The sequence below is a fragment of the Sus scrofa genome, chromosome 7, assembly GCF_054392235.1.
Source record: "Sus scrofa isolate SSC_HxYL_T2T_F1_AM1 chromosome 7, Sscrofa_HxYL_maternal_Yorkshire_Landrace_v2.0, whole genome shotgun sequence".
NCBI lineage: Eukaryota > Metazoa > Chordata > Mammalia > Artiodactyla > Suidae > Sus > Sus scrofa.
Genome location: NC_139389.1, coordinates 92,246,419 through 92,264,420, shown reverse-complemented (window position 1 = coordinate 92,264,420; position 18,002 = coordinate 92,246,419). Strand labels below are relative to the sequence as shown.

Genomic DNA, 18,002 nt, shown 5'->3' with positions numbered 1-18,002 from the left:
CTATCCGGGGAGTTGCAAACTTTATTATGAATGGACAGACTCCATCTGTGAATGGCCAGACAGCCTTCTCACCGAACCTTTTTTTTTCCTTCTGCCAGGCAGAAGATGACCTGCACACCTCTCTCAGCCTTCTTGCGGCTGGGGGTCTGAACGATGTACTCGGGTTAGAACAAAGCACTGGAGTCCACACACACACACGCACGCACGCAAAGTGGGCAAAGCAAGAGGGTTGGTGCCCTGTCTGGGCACGCTAGAGCTAAGCAACTGGCCTTTGTTTGCGAATCGGAGCAGGGTAGGGGCACCCTCTCGTCGCCGCGGGGCGCGCGTCTCCGCTGAGCTGACAGCGCGGTGCGGCGCGGTGCGGGGGAGGCCCCACGGCCCCCGCCCGGGTGCCCGCGCCGCCCCCGCCCGTTCCGTGCGCCCAGGCGCTGCGCTCTCCGCCGGTCCCGCTGCCGCCGCGCACTTGGCTGGGGCGAGAGGCGAGAGGGTAGGCGGGCTGCTTGGTTGGCGTTGGCGCTCTGCAGTGCAGTGGAGTGTTAGCCCAGCTCCCTATATGGTCGGGGATTAGCTCGGCGCAGCTGAGGCTGAGCCAGGAGTCGGAGGAGGAGGAGGAAGAGGAGGGGAAGAAGGAGGAGGAGAAAGAGCGCAGCAGCAGCGGGCGCACGCCGAGCGGCTGCCGGGGGAAGCAGAGGCGCCGGAGGCTGGGGCACCGCCGACGCCTCGGGAGCCATGACCGAAGGGGGAGAAGGAGGCGAGGACGAGATCCAGTTCCTGCGGACTGTGAGTCTCCGCGGCGGGGGAGAGGCGGCGGGCAGGTGGGGAGGAGCGCGGAGCCGGGCAAGGAGGGGCTGCGCTGCGCCGCGGTGCTCGATGCGCGGTGCCTGATGCCCGGTGCCCCGCGAATTCTCCGCACCCGCGTGCTGCAGAGACGGACGGGTCACCCACCCGCTGGGCCGCGAGGGGTCTGCGTGGGAAGGGGCACCTTCTTTCGCCTGTTCTTTCCCCCACTTACGCCACCTCCACGCTAGACCCCGACCTCCACCTCCACCGCTCTCCGGGCAACTTGCTACTTGATCTGAAACCTCTGATGCCCAAACTTCCATCCAGGGTTTGCTCGTGGTTCTTCTGACCCAAAGGATCAGAAGTGGAAGATCTCGCCCCAGAGTTGGCCGGCTCTTTTGCCCCAACACTCCACCCCAGCCCCCTATTTCCTTCACCATGCATTGGGGAACCGCCAGAAGGAGCCAGCGGAGCAGGGGCGAGCTTGGGAAACCATGAAGCGGGAGCAGGCATTGGGTCTCAGATCTGGGATTGCTTGGTAGGAAATTCTCCCACCTCTGTCCCTCTCGCACATTAAGCCCCAAGCCAGCAGCTGCTTCTGGAGCGTTACTTGATTGCCCCGAGTGTGAGAGCGGTGGCTTCTGCTGCCCGCTTTCCGGAGCCCCGCAGGACAGGGAAACCCCGGTCTCAAGCTCCGCGTCACTCAGGTCCCCTCCCTGGCACCGGAGGGCGCTGCTCCGCCCCAGATTTTAGGGAAGTGGCAGGGGTGGGAGGTGATGGTAGCCACATCAACCCTGCCCCTTAGCAGTTAATGAAAAGGTTTTTAAGGTGGGTGAGAGGGTGGGGGGAATTGGGGTGCCTCTCAGGTCTGATTTCTGGCAGGTGACCTTGAGCAAGTCGCATTATCCACCCTTCCTAGCCTCAGTTTCCTCCTGGGTAAAATGAAGAAATACCACTATGTTTTAGAGTGATAAGGATTAAATGACATAGTGACTGTCATAATGTTTTGTAAACTGTAAATTGCTCTATAAGTGTTAGATCATTCTATATGCATTGCCTAGCCCTCAGGAATTAGAATTCTTTCTCTGTCTTTCCTTCTCTTTAAGTGGCACCTTCAAACTTGGTCTCTGTCCATCTTTTGCACCATTTCTTCCCCTTCTTGAAGTGCTTCCATTACAGTTCCCTTTAGTTTCTCTTCTAAACATGGTGCCTGTTTGGGGATTAGAACTTGGGTCTCATTTAGGACTCACTCCCCTCCTGGGACACCTTCTGATACTACAGAAATTCATCTCTGATCTGCAGACCCAGACCCCATCCTCATGCCTCACACTGCACACAAGACACACTTACCACTCTTGACAGCCCTGTTGTAAATCTTCCCATTTTCGCCAAAGCCCTGTGAAATCCTAGGGCTTTCCTTCCAACAGGTGTTCTTGGTATTGGATGGATGGCAGCTCCGGTACTTCCTGCCTTGTGCCTTCCTCAGTCAGTCCTTTCTGCTTATTATTTGTCATTCTGACAAATTAGTTGATTGAAGAAATCCCAGTCTGACAGATAGGCTCAGTGTTGGATAGCTGGCCCAGAGGGTCAAGGCGAACTCCTAGTGGCTTTCTTGAGATCCCCATCCTGTGTATTTGGCTTCCGTAGCCGTCTTTCCTGAGTTTTCCTCTCTATCAAACAGAGTAGCTGTGTTTTGGTACACCTGTAACTAAGGCTTACTGTAGAGCGGTGCTTCTTGAACTGTGTCATGGGCACCCTGCTCCTAGATCACAGCGGGTGTGCTCATTTTAGAGCCCATCCATAATGCCCTATGTGGTTCAAGGACCCAGGTTAAGAATCTCTGTTGCAGAGCTACTGCATATCAGTTATGGCTTTCAGAGAGAGCTGGAAGTGACCATAGGGGTGAATGACTCCAAATATGGCATTGATTCTTTTTCTTCTAATAATCACCTTAAGGATTTTTTAAGGTATGTTCTTCAGTAACCCTGTGAAGTAGCTTAACATGGTCATCTTTTGCTTATTGGGGAGAGAATAGGTGAAGAAACTGAGACAAGGGAAATCAAGTGATTTGGCCATGTTTGCCCAGCAAGTTGCTGATACTTGTCATTCTGACAAATTAAATTCCTACTTGAGCTTGGCATTGAGCATTATTCCAGAGATTATAGTCTTAAGAATATACTGCGATGAAGCCTGCCACTTTCTGAATTCTGACATTCTTCCTCTGTAGCATGAATTCACAAAATTACTTCTTCAAACCCAACAGATGGGTAAGTTTTTGATCTGCACAAAAGTTTGGCTTTGTCTTGCTGCCTTTCTGGGAGTCAGAAATTACAAGGCTGTGCTACCATTGGGAATTTTTCACCTTTGAATACAACTGGGTTTGAGAACATATTTCACTTTGAACACCCCCTTAGAGTTTCTTTTCTCAAAACAATATCTTTTAAAGCATTTTGATCATATGTTATGCCTTTTGGCTCTATTGCTGTTCCGGAGCAGAAGGTGGTTGATTATTGACAGTGGAATGGAATTCCATCTTTGCAATCATGAACTTTACAGGATTGCTACGCCAGGGCAGCAGCTTTTAAACTTCCTGTTAAAAAATACACCTTAGGATAGCTTTGTGTCAAAGATCCTTGTCAAATTGTTGGCATTTGCTGTGTCCTCTTTATCATGATAGTGACGAAAATGAAAGCAGCTAGAAGTAGGGATAACCTGAAATGGGCCAGAATTACTGCAGTCATCACTGGAAGACACTTGCGAGGTGGTGGTGTTCACCTTGGTTGCATCTTCTGATGCATGTGAAGCCTCCTCTTTCTCCTCGGTTGGAGGCAGGTCCCACACAAGGGGTTTGGAAGTGTAAGTGCATCATGTTAACTAAATGCTCCCGTACCCCAAACTTTAAAATGGCTGGGTAAAACGACCTAGTCTCTCTAAGTCTCCTGAAATCATTGGCAGGCATCTAAGTCAGTGAGAGCAAGTCAGCCAGCCGGATAGACCCAAGAATCTTCTTTAAGGCTACAATTTTCCCTCCCACTGCTGCTGGCAGTGGCATCATCTTCCTTTCCAATTGCTCTTGCTGACGTAGCCAGTGTCACTGACGTGGCTCTAAAGCTGCTCAGAAGCAGATAAAGCTGCCAGCCACCGATCTGAAAGCAAGAAGTTACGGTTAGGAGAGTGACAGTTACTCTATCTTCAGCTAGTCGGTGGAGCGGCTGGCACCGCATCATGCATTGAGAGTGCCAGGGAAAAGATGGTTTCTCCCCCACATTTTTCCGCCCCTTGGACTACAGCATCCATTCAACAAAGAGAGAAAGAAAACCCTCCAAGCCTCAGCTTATTGTTTTTCAAATGCCACAGTCCTGCTCCTTGCCAAACCTACCTCTCCACCACAAAGTTCACAGAAACAGAACTCAAAGTGAGACAGACATTCGTTTTCATTAGTGTCAGGTTAAGATTGGTCATAGATGCCTCATTTAGCCCTCCTCTTCATAGAAGGTTGTCCTCCTTCATCTAAAACTGTAGCTCTTAAGGGGCAAGAAGAGGCACTTGGGCTGAGAATCGAGGCTGCTGCTATGGTCTTGGGTTCCTCCCTCCAGGGTGACTAGGACAAATCCCTGGATTTTGAGCTGCAGCACTACCATGAGTCACATTGGTCCAGAGCGTATAGTCCCAGGTTGGGATGACAGTGAACTTTCCCTTGGTGGTTTATGGAGTCCTGCTTGCTTCTCTCCTCAGCTGAGTCTCTTTACGTAACAGCCATAAGGCCGGGATGCCAGTGTGCTTTTGGTAGCTTCCCCTCCTCCCCCAAGGGAAGCCACGTGGGGGAGGGGAGGAGATGGTCACAAGTGACTTCTTCCTTCGAGCCCGTGGGCTCTGAGTGACAGTGAGCAATGATGGAAGGAATGCCTGACGGCAGACCCGTATCGGTCAGGCATACGGTGTTGGAAAGCTGGGCTGGGCTCTACTGCAGAATTAGATTTGATGGTTAAAATGGCAAAACTCAGAATATTCCCACACCCTAAGCCTCCCAACATCACTTTCCACTTTCTCAGTCTCTTCCTTTGCCTTTGGAGAGCTGACCTTATTAAGGAGCTGGATCAGAGGAGTTGGACACTTGCTCTCCCCTCCTTTCCAGGAAAATGCCCTGGGTGGATGTATGAGGAAGCCAGGACCTCCTCACAGAAATTAGCTTGCATCAGAAAAAACATTTCGGCACTTGGGGTGGTAGCTTCTACCCCCGAGACACTGAGCGCCGTAACCAGGGCTGTCCTGAGGGATTGTGAGCTGTGGAGCTCTGGGGAGTGAGGCAGTCATGACTGTGAACTTGGAAACACTTGGAATGTGAGAGAAGTAGCCCAGAGTGAGAAGAGTGGGACCAGGAACAGGTCTGCAGTTGTATAAGGTGTGTCTGATGTCTCCATGTTTTTTCTGATGCTAATACGACTGTGAGCAGGATGAGGGCACTTCAGTGAAATGCACTTTCAGCAATTCCTTATTTCTTTTCCAATATTGACTTAGAGGAAAAACAAATATATTTCCTGGGTTCCTTAGGGTTGATCTGAGAAGGGGGAAAATGTTGCCAAAGAAAGGGTGGGAAGAATTTATCTGGAGAGCAAAATACTCTGATAATTATTTTTGAAGGATTTGTGTTTAAGTAGCTCTTATGAATACATGTGTTTATTTGCCTCTGTTGCTTTTTTGTGATTATCTGTATTTGCTGCTTTCTGGGAAGGATTTTTTTTTTTATTTCATAATTTGACTCTTCCTTTACCTTACAACTTAAAGAGTGTTTAGTTTAGAAACTACCAGCTCCATCATTTTCTAATTGACTTGCATCCTCCTGCATGATTCTTACCAAGCTCTTGTGCAGGCCCAGGAGGTCCTGTGTCTGCAGAAACCAGCACTTAGCTCATTTCCTACAATCCCACATCCACCTAAACCCTTCTTTATTAGCCCTGTCTTTAAGCTACCCTTAGTACAAGATTTATCCAGTAGAGGTGAAATGATGTAATAAAAAAGAATTTAACTTAGACACAGGAATTCTTATGTCTAGCCCTCGCTCACTATGACCTTGAATGAGTCCCTTAAGAAAATGAAGGTTTTATTCACTTATAGAGGTAGAACCTGCTTTAATAGCTTCGCAGAAGTGTCATGAGTGGCAACTAATTCCAGCAGTACCCAAAGAAGAGAAGATGTGTTTCATTGAGTATCACCATTGTGTTTCTCCTGCATGAGGAAATCAACCCTGCGCATGACTAGATCTTGTTAAAAAGCACACTTTCCCTTCCTCTGATAATCATCCCAGAGTCGTTAGACGGTCTCCAGTGTTGGTCCAGACCCTGCATATCTTGGAAATTACTTGATTAAAGCAAACCCAAGCTTCTCTCAAGCCATTTGACTCAAAGACTTGATTGAGAAGGCAAGTCAGTTGGTGCAAAAACCCTCAAAAGGCCAGGTAGGCCCCCAGGATTCCAGCCACTGGGCAGAAGCAGAACATTCAGTTATTTTTTTTGGTCTTCTCAGAAAATTACCAAAGCTGCTATTTCCCATTGGACCACCTTTGCTTATTGAATCCCGTATTTCTTCCTTTCAAAGCTACCCCTCCCGCTTCTTCCCTCCCATCTCTTTTGTGAGACCCCCCTTCCTTTCTCCCAGAGTGGGACCTGCTTTCCTATAAAGGCAGGCCTCCTTTTCCTCTCGGGGATTTTGCTGCTTCAGTCATGTCTGTTTGGAGAGTCAGAGCCTTTGAAAAGTTCCTTTGGGCTGCACCTGGATGAAGCAGGTGCTTTGGTGGTGGGATCCCAGCCAGCACTGAGGCTGCAGGTACCACTTCTCCTTAGGGAGCCACGTTGGGTCCTCTGTCTTTGGGCTGGCGTCCTCTCAACCATCTTTCCTGTTTGGAAGCCGGTGGGGGTATTCTGGGGACAAAGACATTTCCAGCCACTGCAGCTTCCTTTGCTTCAGTGAGTTTTGCCATCATAGCCCCTCTTCAACTCAGAGAGAGGAAAGGAGAAGTGCTGGCACCTTAGCCCCGATCTTGCTACAGGGATGGGCCTTATGAGCTGCCAAGAATTTTTTTTTCCTCTTTATGTCATTTCTGATTCCTGATTGTTAGAAAACAGAGATAAGATCAGCCTCAAGACTGATGATGCAATATGCAAAAAAAAAAAAAAAAAAAAAAAAAAAAAAGAGCTGTGCCTCCTCTCCTCACATGCACTTCTTCCCTCCTCTAGCTCAGGACACATTGCTGACTCTACAGGATTTCTCTGGGCTACTGTCCTTTGAGGCAGGACATGGCCTCCAAGTATGAGACACTGAGGCACAAGGCCTTGTTTTTCTTTGTTTCTTTTTCTTTTTTTTCTTTTTTTAGTGTTTCTTTCACTCTCTACCTCCTTGGACAGTGAACACCTAGCTGATTTCAGGTATCCCAGCCCCATACAGGCTTCTCTACTCGAAGAGGTCTTATTTTCATTGGATTCAGTGCTCAGAAAGAAGGACCGCAAACATATCCAAAAATCAGATCACAAAGAGATTCAGAAATTTCACTCAACAGGAGCCACCCCCTCTGGGGTGACAGCTGCTCACTGCTGCTTACTTTTCAGAGTGCAAAGGAGGCAGGAGAGAGCTCTAGGGACAGAGCTGCTGCTGCCTGTGCAGAATGTTACAGGCCATCAACAGTTATCTACTGAGTTTAGTTTATGTGTGGTCTTATGCCTTAGGAAGCAACTCCTGTGATGAACAAGGCAGCACTGCTTTCAGGAAGGTGTAAGAATGAAAATCTGACTTGGTGTCAGTGTCAGTGTGACCCAGAAGGCTGTCTTTCTCCTTGGTCTCCCTTTGGGATAAAACATTGACTCAAGAAATTCCCTCTATCAAAATACAGAAATGGATAAGTATTAGCTTGGTGGGTACCATTTGTGATTAGCGTCATTAACAGCTGTGCAGAGCCAGATCCTGAAGGAGTAGGAATTGGATTGGGGGAATATCAGAACACTTGGGAACACTGCTGAGAGGAACAAGCCTGGGTGAGCATAGTGCCAGTTCTTAGGGAATGCTGAGTAGGCAATAGAGGCATCAGGGCACAGAAGTCTGGGTTCGGGGGAGGGGGGGTGGCATCTTTATCTACTTGGGACCTTTGATCGGAGGAGAGAAGTCCTTAAGCTACGTGGGGGAAAGTGTGAACCTCATTTCAGGCACTGGGAGGATCACTATTTACAGCCAAGACTGGTGCTAGTAAATACTTTGTTTTAGATACATCGCTCAGAATCAGAGACAACAGTTAGAAAAAGAAAGTCTCGGATTTTTATAAGATGAGGTGACATATACCATATGATATCACTTATATGTGGAATCTAAAATATGGCCCAAATGAACCTATGTACAAAACAGCAATAGACTCACAGAGACACAGAGAACAGACTTGTGGTTGTTAGGGGGGTGGGGGGAAGTGGGTTGGGTTGGGAATTCGGCGTTAGTAGATGCAAACTATTACATTTAGAATGGATGTGCAATGAGGTCCTACTGTATAGCACAGGGCACTGTGTCCAATCTCTTGGGACAGAACATGGTGGGGGATGATATGAGAAAAAGAATATATATATTTATGACTGGGTCATATATATGTATATATATAAATATATATAAATATAACTGGGTCACTTTGCTGTATAGCAGAAATTGACACACCATTGTAAATCGACTATAATAAAAAATCTTTGTAGGAGTTCCTGTTGTGACTCAGCAGTAACAAACCCAAGTAGTATCCATGAGGATGAGGCTTCCATCCCTGGCCTCACTCAGTGGGTTAAGGATCCGGCGTTGCTTTGGTGTAGGTCACAGACGTGGCTAGAATCCTGCATAGCTGTGGCATAGGCACGAAGCTGTAGCTCCGATTCGACCCCTAGCCTGGAAACTTACATGTGCCACAGGTGCATTCCTAAAAAACAACAACAACAACAAAATCTTTTTAATAAAACACATGCCAGTGGGAGGGTGGGGGCAGGAGGTGAGGTGACCTGACTTTGAAGTGAGCACTAAGGCACTGCCTTCCCGAAGTAAGCGTTCCAGCAGCAAAACTCCATTATCGGTTATCATATTTGATGATGAATTGCTCATTGTTATCCCAAGCAAATGCTCCAGAGTTCCTAAAACCAACTTAAAACCACTCCTGCAGCAAAAGAAAAAGGAGAGTTCCAAGGAGAGCTGCCTATCTCCCAACAGAGCAAAGAGGAAAGGCTCTTACTGGAAGGTACGTGCTTCTCAGACACACCAGTGACAGGGCCTGGCATTTACTCTCTGATAATTTCACAGTTGAGTTCTCTAATGGGCCTGAGCAGAGAGAGCTAGTCAGTGGGACTACAGGAGGAAATGGAAAGTTCTCCATCAGTGGCACATAAATGTCCACAGTGTAAGAAGTATTGATTGGACCTGCTGTACTCTATGCCGTGGACCAGATCCAGACTGTAAATAACATTGGGGCAGTAGAAGGGGATCCAGTTGGCCGCAACTTCACATTGAAGTAAAAGCTGAATCCAGGAGGTCACGTCAAGATAGGGTAGGCAGTCCTGGAGGAGTGTGAGCCCCTTGTAAGTTCCTTCATCTCTAACATCCAGGACACATCGTGGTTGTTCTGAATTACAGCCGCGGCCTCCCTCTGACAGCCTCTCTTCCATCTAGACTGGTTAGAAAGGAGTCGTCCAAGAATAAGCCATAGCCATGTCTTGAGAAAATCTCATTTCTTTTTTTTTTAATTTGTAAAACAATTTCCTTTTCTGTTTGGTTATAATAGGAGTTAGAATCTGGTTTCATGACTTTAATAGGTGGCCAGATTTTTCTTTGAAGCTTCATATTTTTTGTTATAATTGCACTAATTCCAATTTTATATGTACATTTTTTAAAAATGTTGCTTTTATTAGAGTATTGCTGATTTACAGTGATGTGTCAATTTCTGTTGTACAGCATGGTGACCCAGTCATATATATATTTGAATGTATATATACATTCAAAAAAGAATGTGTGTATATGTACAATTTCTTTTTCTCATGCTATCCCCCATCATGTTTCCCAAGAGATTGGATAATCTCATTTCTTTGCAAGAGTTTTTTTAGGATGAAAAACATAACAGAGAACATACCAGTCAAGTGGATAAACTTGGAGCAAAGGTGTTTTTGTTTTATCTGGTGGCATTTCCATCGCCAGATACCTGTAGGATTGTCTGCCCTTCCCTGGGATTTTGTTCATTCACTTATGAAGATATGGCAATAATGAGTCTATTTCAGGGAGGCCTTGAAAATGGGAGTGAGGAGATTATGAGGCTCCTCCAGGAAAATCAGATAAGTGTATATGGAGGGAACAGCTTGGAATAAAAGGTGTTTAGTTGCTCCATCACCGGAAGAGTTTCCTGTCAACCTAAAGTGTTGGCCACAAGTTATAAACTCCAGGAACACAGAGGTCTTAAATAGCAGTCTACTCTAAATTCTTAGGTACCTATAGATCGGAAGGCTCACTTTTAAACACTTTGGAGGCCAGACAGGTAACTAAATGTGTGAATCAGCCTTTATTTGCAGAGAGGTGGGCCTTATCTACACATTCAAATTAAAAAAAACCTTAAACACTGCTAGCCAAGCAGAACACATCTGCAGCAGGATTCTGAGCTGCCTGCCAGTTTGCAACCGTGGATGAAGTGTCCGATTCTGAGCGAATGTGCTCCCTGGAATGCATGAATATTTTTATGAGTAGGATCAAGCTCATAATACACATTAAGGTCCTTGGATGAAAATGTCAACATAAAAGACAATGTATCATCTGTGTATGAGTGAGAGATTGGCAGGCAGACAGATTAGTAGGCTTACTAAATGATAGACTTGATCATCAAAATGAATTCAGATTGTGCTAACCTTTAAAATATCCTTTAAAATGATCATATAGGTATAGATATCATGAAATATAAAGTAACTAGGGTATCCATTCAACATTTTTTGACCAGCCTGGCCCTGACAGGATACTCAGGTTTACGTAGATGAATAGGACATCTTAATGTTCCATGCCTCCAACAACTAGAGGTCAAGAGGGACCTCAGTCTTGTTTAGAGGTAACAAGGATATCATGCACTTTAGATGCATTTATAACAATTAATTTAATGTTTCCATACTTCTGTGGCACAAAATTTTTCTTATTGAAATATGTAACCTTGGGGAGGTTTCTTAACTTCTGTGATTGTTTCCCCATGGGTTCAATGAGAGTAATAATGGTACATGTCTCCAAGGGTTATTGTGAGGATTAAATGAGTTAATCCATGCAAGGTGCTTGGAAGAATGCCCAACATATAGTAAGTCCTCAGTAAATATTAGCTATTAATATTGTCTCAACAAACAGTGTAATACATTGACATTAGTCACACTAGCTATTCCAAATGTCATTGCACATTCATCTTATAGTGGGAAAGTACAAAAGGACAGTAACCTGTGATTATTCCCTGGTCTTGATAGCCAACGTTCTGCTTAACTATAAGATGACCAGGCCTCGTGAAGGGATGTGAGCTTGGAATGGACATTGGGCCCAAGTGCACAGGTTGAAAGGTCAATTCTCAGAGTGTCTAGCTTGCACAGCCTCTTGATGAAAATGCTGCTTGGCTCTGCCTCCGGTATTTTTTGATTACCTGGATCGGATGGGTAACATGGTTTGCAGAATCCTAAATACAAGCAACTCATTGTCCTTGGTGTGTGGAGATTTTTCTTTCAACCAATGTTTTAAGTATGGAAATATACCTTTTAGGGAATTTGCTGTATTTTCATCCCACTATGAAGATCTGGCTATGCACTTTACCTGATGCCTTCTCATGCCTGCAGGGGCAAAGCCTGGACTTAATGTAAAGCTTGATTCTTGCTCGTACTTGAGTGCTCCTTCCTCTAAGGGGTCCTGTTGCAGGCAGTGGCCCAAGCTTCTGATTTTTACCTCCCCCTTCTTTATTAAACATTATTCCCATTTCCCCCCTCTGCCTTCTATGGAATTAAATTGGATCATGTTGGTTATTTAATTTTTATTAAGAATCCTCCCTTCTCCAGATGAGAGTAGATGTTTACTTAGTTAAAATTCTCTGATCCTTGAAGAGTGACAGGTGTAATGGAATTCTAGGCATGTGGGCTGGCTGATGCATCCTTATTTTTGATTAGGTTGTAATCCCCTAATCGACTCTTTATTTTCATTCATAAAGCTGGTTCCCCAAACTGAAGCTTAATTGGACTAAGTAAATCAGAAATTACATTTAAAAAAATTAAAGTGAGATTTCCCCAAATAATTAAAAGTGAGTTTTTGATTTCCTTAAAGCAAGGAGTTGTTTTCTTTTTTTTCCTTTGATACTGAATCTGATGTTTCACTAGCAATAAATTTCTCTTTTTTAGTTGTAAATAGAAAACTAAACTATGGGTGAGCTAGTTCATCGGTTCTAGCCCCAGTTTCCTAATCTATAGAATGACAGCTGTCCTAACTAACTCACAGAAAGGTGTCAGGGTGAAATGACTGGGCCAAGAGATTCTTCAGAGCAAGGCTCTGTTTTGTTATTCTTAGTTACTTCCTTCCCACCAACATCTGATAATGTCTGATGCTTGAGGATGTCCACAGAAAGCATACTTTATAAAGTGTAAAATGCTATCAAGATGTCACACTTGCATCTTAGAACCTGGGCTACAGTGAAGTCTGGTTACATATGTAAAGAACTCACTATCTATTCAAATATGTTTTAGATCAAAGGTATTCTAACATAGTTATTTTTGTACATAAACATTATTGTAGTGACTTATAATTAGGCACAATTGGACATGAGTCACATATCTGATTGTAATTACTGTAAGTTTTTCCCAGCCAGACCAACTTTTTTTTTATTGAGTGTCATAGTTCTCTCCTACCATTAACCTTACAGTTGAAGACTTCTCTGGTACCATCACCATTATCATCAGTGTCATCAGTGTAACACCATTGTCATGTGTAGTCTCTGATAAGAGAACATTGAAGAGTTCAAGGTCAAACAGACCTGAGTGTGAGTTCTGGATTGATCATTTTCAAGCTCTAAGACCCTGAAGTTTCTTCATCTCTGAAATGGGACTATTGATAATTTTTCAGGTAGCTGTTGAGATCCTTAAGTATGCTCATGTTTGTAGAGCTGTGATGAGCAGCTGTGTGTATTTTCTCTTCTCTGCTACAATCTATGATGTGATCTAATACATATTTTCATGGTAGATCCTCCTTCCCAGTGGCTGGGGATTCCCTTTGCCAGGTCCCCAGCACTGATGCTCAGCCTGTGCTCTGCAAGCCACCTGGGATCTGCAGCAGCTGCTCTTCAGTGACATGGGAACTGTTTAGAGGGTAAAGATATACTTAAAACAGTTTATTTACTACAATTTCCAACTCAATTAATTGGGAAAAAAATCTAAATAGCTCTCCCACCTGCTCCCCAGAAGCCTTCGCCAACTGAAATCCTGTGGGCGTGCACGTGTTCCTACTGGGTTTTCTGTATGCGGGAAGGTTGCAGTCCCAAATCATGCTTTTAACCAAGCCTGACTCCCAGCTGCTTTGTAAGTGATGACAAATACATGTGCTGATCCCTGGGCTTTGCTGTGGTCTCTGGCTATGCTAAGTGCATGTCATTCATGTGCACATCTGGGTAAGGCCTCCAGAATACGCATAAGAAGGCAAATAGCCCCAAATCAAATGAAAATTAAGTGGAGGTTTATTGGGATTTTAGAGTAAAAGGGACTGAGGGTTAACCTCTCTCTAGCCCATAGGTTAGGTATCATATGTCCTTGGGGAAGATATGCCCCTTGTCTTTCACCATATGATGAGGTGCATGGAATTCCTGACATTCAAGATAATCCTTTATATTAAGGCATTATCTCCAAGGCAAATGTCTTGTCTGGGGATGGAGGAGTGGATTTAGATGTTGTTTTACCTCCTCTTTAATGATCAGATTCTCTAGAAATAAAACCTTGATCGAATATGGTTTATGGTAATGTGGCATTTGGGGGTTGAAAAAAACAAGGGAATGGTCACCAATGCACTGACAGGTTCAATTCCACAGTAGGTTACCCTGGATCTCCTAGGCAAATAGAGGGAAGAGAGAGTACATTAAAAACAGAAAAAAGAAGTCATCTAAAGGGTAAGGAAATGGAGCAAAGAGGCCAAGTATCCTCAACTTCATAATTTTTACCCCAGTCTTATTTTGTAGATGTTAGTATCTTAGATAGAACTCAGTGGTTTCAATTATGCTAACTATTTCATTCCTCCTGCCAATTTTTCTTCACCTTTTGTACTTAGCACTGCCTAACACACTACATATTTTATGTCCTTATCCTGATTGCATCTCTCCTGCTACTCAAGGGTCAGACTTTTGTCTTTTTTTATTTGTTATATTCTCAGTACTAAGGATGATGCTTGACACATAGTAGGTCTCTAGAAATAGTTGTTAAATGAATAAATAAATTCTCACATGCTGGTCTTCCAGCCCATGTCTCTACCTCACTGTAGTCTCACTGCCTAAATTCCCTTCTCTGTGCTCTCCTAGTTGGTGACACTGAGGTAAGTGAAATGTCTGTTACCATGGAGATAAAAATCCCAGTTGTATCATGGAATCATCCAGGCTTGGGGATACAGAGACTAATGTCTCTGACCTCAGTGACTTATGTGAGATCAGCTTGTAAGAATTGAGAAATGAAGCTGGCTCTAACGTCATATATATGTTTGCCTCACTCTCAGGACTAAATGTACAGGGGATGTTTCTAGGTCCTTACGGAAGTAGAAAATGGATATGGGACAATTCCATATAAATGGAATATATATCTGCTCTATATGTCATTGATAACAGTTTGATGACTATTGACATTCTTATAATTTTTGTGTTTCTGTGTCTTTGCAAACTGATGCTTATTTGGATACTTGAAGGTTATTTTGACGTCCATCTATCTTGGAAAATATTTCTATGTGCTTTAAAAGTCTCTAATCTATACCAGACAGAAACTAGCAATCACTCTACATGGCCCCCTTTATGCCCATGAAATTCTTAGCAACAGCAGATACCACAATGCTCCACTGGCACATGCAGATTCGAGGTAAAACTTAGCCACTATTCATATCTACAGATGAGAGGAAGCCATTTTATTAATAGTTCAAATTATTGATAAATCAGGTTTGGTTTTTGTTTAGCTTTGAAATGTACTTGACTACTTTCATATTGCTCAGCTTATTTATACTTTTATATTATCTCTGCTTCCTCCAAGCCCACTTCTTTAGAACCTAGAGACTCTGCTGGACCTTCTGAGATTTCCCCTTGAAGTTTCCTTATATTCTTTCCTTTTTATATGGGTCTACTGAGGTGGTTTTCACCCCTAATGAGCTAAATTAGAGCTAATAGCATTCTAAAAGAATCCTCAGACATTTATAACTAGCTGAAGACCCTTGGCAATCATCGGTTAATTTTTGTGTTAGGAAACTGAGATACTGTATGTTATCTATCCCTTCATTTATCCATCCAACAAACATTTGTTGGGCACTTACTATGTGAAATACATGTGCTAGGAAGTGAAGAAGATTTAGAGGTGAGCAGAACACATAATCCTATTCTCAAGCATCTTTTTTTTTTTTTTTTTTGTCTTTTTGCCATTTCTTGGGCCGCTCCTGTGACATATGGAGGTTCCCAGCTAGGGGTCTAATTGGATCTGTAGCCACAGGCCTACACCAGAGCCACAGCAATGCGGGATCAGAGCAGCATCTGCAACCTGCACCACAGCTCACGGCAACATCGGATCCTTAACCCGCTGAGCAAGGCCAGGGATCAAACCCACAACCTCATGGTTCTTAGTCGGATTAGTTAACCACTGTGCCATGACGGAAACTCCCTCAAGCATCTTAAAGTTTAGTAGGAGAGTTTAGATGTCTAAAGAACTAACAATAGGTTAGGACAAATAGTATGTTAAATAAAAATAAAAATGATACACCCTAGAAGGAATATTTAATTTTGACTAGGGAGTTAAGGGAAATTTGAAAAGAGAGGGAGTATTTGAACTTGGTAGATTCTATAATATGTTTGTAGATGGAAAAGGGAGTTTGAAGTGCATTTCAGACAGAAGGATCATTATCAAGTAAAATCCAGAGGTGTGAGAATTTGTGGCACATTCAGGGAACTACAAAGACTAGAGTTTAGGGGGTATATGGAAGACTATTGGGGCTAAAACTAGAAAGCTATTTTGAGAGCAAATCAAGGGATCTGGCCTTAATTCTTTAGGTAATGGAGAAGCAGCTAATGTAAATAGTCGATTCTGAAGATTTCAAAGGATTTGCTTATGTTAATTCACTACTGCATGGTTTTGGTCAAGTAGATGCTATAGATAGAGATTGCGTGAGGGTGCTCTTTCTACTGGTATCTTCATTTCACAGCTGTATGCTTGACGCTTTGAAGATCTAGTTGGCCCTTTAAGGACAGATATAAATCATGGGAGCAACAGCATCTGTAAAGACTGGACTTGAGGGGTCTGAGGCTATTAGCCAGTGAGAACCTCCACTGACAGGGACCTGGAATGGAAGTGAAAGAAGAGTCTCCCATTGCACCTAAACTTTTTTTCATGGAATAAGAAATACTCTGTGGCTCTAAAAGATGATTCTCCTTGGCTTAGGTCAAGGGGTTTAAGGTGACAGAAGAAGCAAGCACTCGAAGAACATCTAGAAAATAGAAACTGATTAGCACTGAAGGGCTATAGCTCTATTAAAGTCCTTATTTTTTTATTTTTTATTTTTTTAAAATTTTTGTTGTCTTTTGTATTTTCAGGGTCAGACCTACAGCATATGGAGGTTTCCAGGCTAGGGGTCCAATTGGAGCTGTAGCCGCTGGCCTAAGCCACAGCCCCAGCAATGTGGGATCTGAGCCATGTCTGTGATCCACACCACAGGTCATGACAACGCCAGATCCTTAACCCACTGAGTGAGACCAGGGATTGAACCTGCAACCTCATAGTTCCTAGTCGGATTCATTTCTGCCGCACCACAGCGGGAACTCCTAAAGTCCTTATTGAGGGAGGATTCTGGCTGCCCTTCAGAGAGAGATCATCTCTAGGCCATGGGGTACCTGGGTCACCTAAAACTACAGTAGTAGTGGGATGTGGCCCTTTCCTGAATAGATTTTACAGGCCTTATTACCCTGGCTCTCACCTCTGGTGACCTACCATTTGATTGCATCTAATAGGGGGAGGAAAGAGGAAGAAGAGGAAATCAAAATTCAAATCAACACATTCAGATTGTTCACTTAAAATTTTGCTAAAAGTTAAGTGAGGAATAGGACTGGAAAGTAATTCCTAGTTATTGCCATCTGAACTAAATAATCTGCGATTTGATCCCATTGTGCAAACTTGGCCCCATGGTACATAAATCTCCTTTTCTCCACAAGACCAAACAGCTCCCTGGGGGCAAGGTCTTCTTTAGTTAGTTTGATTTCTTCCAGTTCCTATAAGTGCCCTAATTCATGTGCACAGTAACTCAGTAATTTCTGAATGATTTCTTATTCAATGTTTCTGCAAGACCTCCTTGCTTAGACTAGGTATTCAGCACACCCAATTGGCGTGTTTTTACCTAGTTGCTTAGAAAACGGGACTCCATCTTCAGAAATTGCAGGTTCTGTTCTGAATCAGACAGCGTGAACTTCTCATAGGACTGACTCTTTTCCTATAAAGTGTAAGAGGTGTGGATGTGGATGTGGGGGGGCAGGGGGAGGATTAAGGCATTTTAGATTTTTGTTGTTGTTTCTAATGTGTCCCCAGTGGCAAAGAGAGCACAGCCTATGGTATACACTGAGTAAACATGTTTAGAACAACATAGTAAAACAACAACATGGAGAAAACAGGAGGAAACTTTAAGTTTATTTGAAATCCGATACCTCATGTTCCAACTACACTCTACCTCATGTCTACCTTTGAAGTATCACTTATTCCCCTGTGTGTGAGTTATTCCAGCTCTGCCTGCAGAGGGGTTTGTCTGTCCCCTTTCAAGCTTACCACTGCTCCTTGGTACATGTGCTTAAATAAGAGAGCCACCCATCAGAGGTTTTTCCTTTCACCTGCTCTCCAGTTATCCCTCCTCAGACTCCTTTCTTCAGGTCTAAGGTTCTGTGCTACACTTTCAGTTGAGCCCCTTCTCTCTCACCCATATGCATGGGGCCATTATACTGAAAGCCCCAGATGTGACCC

General features: G+C 44.1%; 1 protein-coding gene across 10 annotated transcripts in view; it reads left to right on the top strand.

Moving 5' to 3' along the window:
* The first annotated feature begins 580 nt into the window (after positions 1–580).
* Positions 581–18,002, top strand: part of RYR3 (ryanodine receptor 3) — a 568,796-nt gene continuing 551,374 nt past the window's right edge. For all 10 annotated transcript variants that reach the window (XR_014810912.1, XR_014810914.1, XR_014810913.1 and 7 more), the window contains exon 1: positions 581–780. Coding sequence is in view for 6 of the 10 variants with exons in the window: in XM_084969350.1 (XP_084825476.1) it covers positions 730–780 (51 nt within the window). In the remaining 4 variants the exon portion in view is untranslated. The remainder of the gene's footprint in view (positions 781–18,002) is intronic.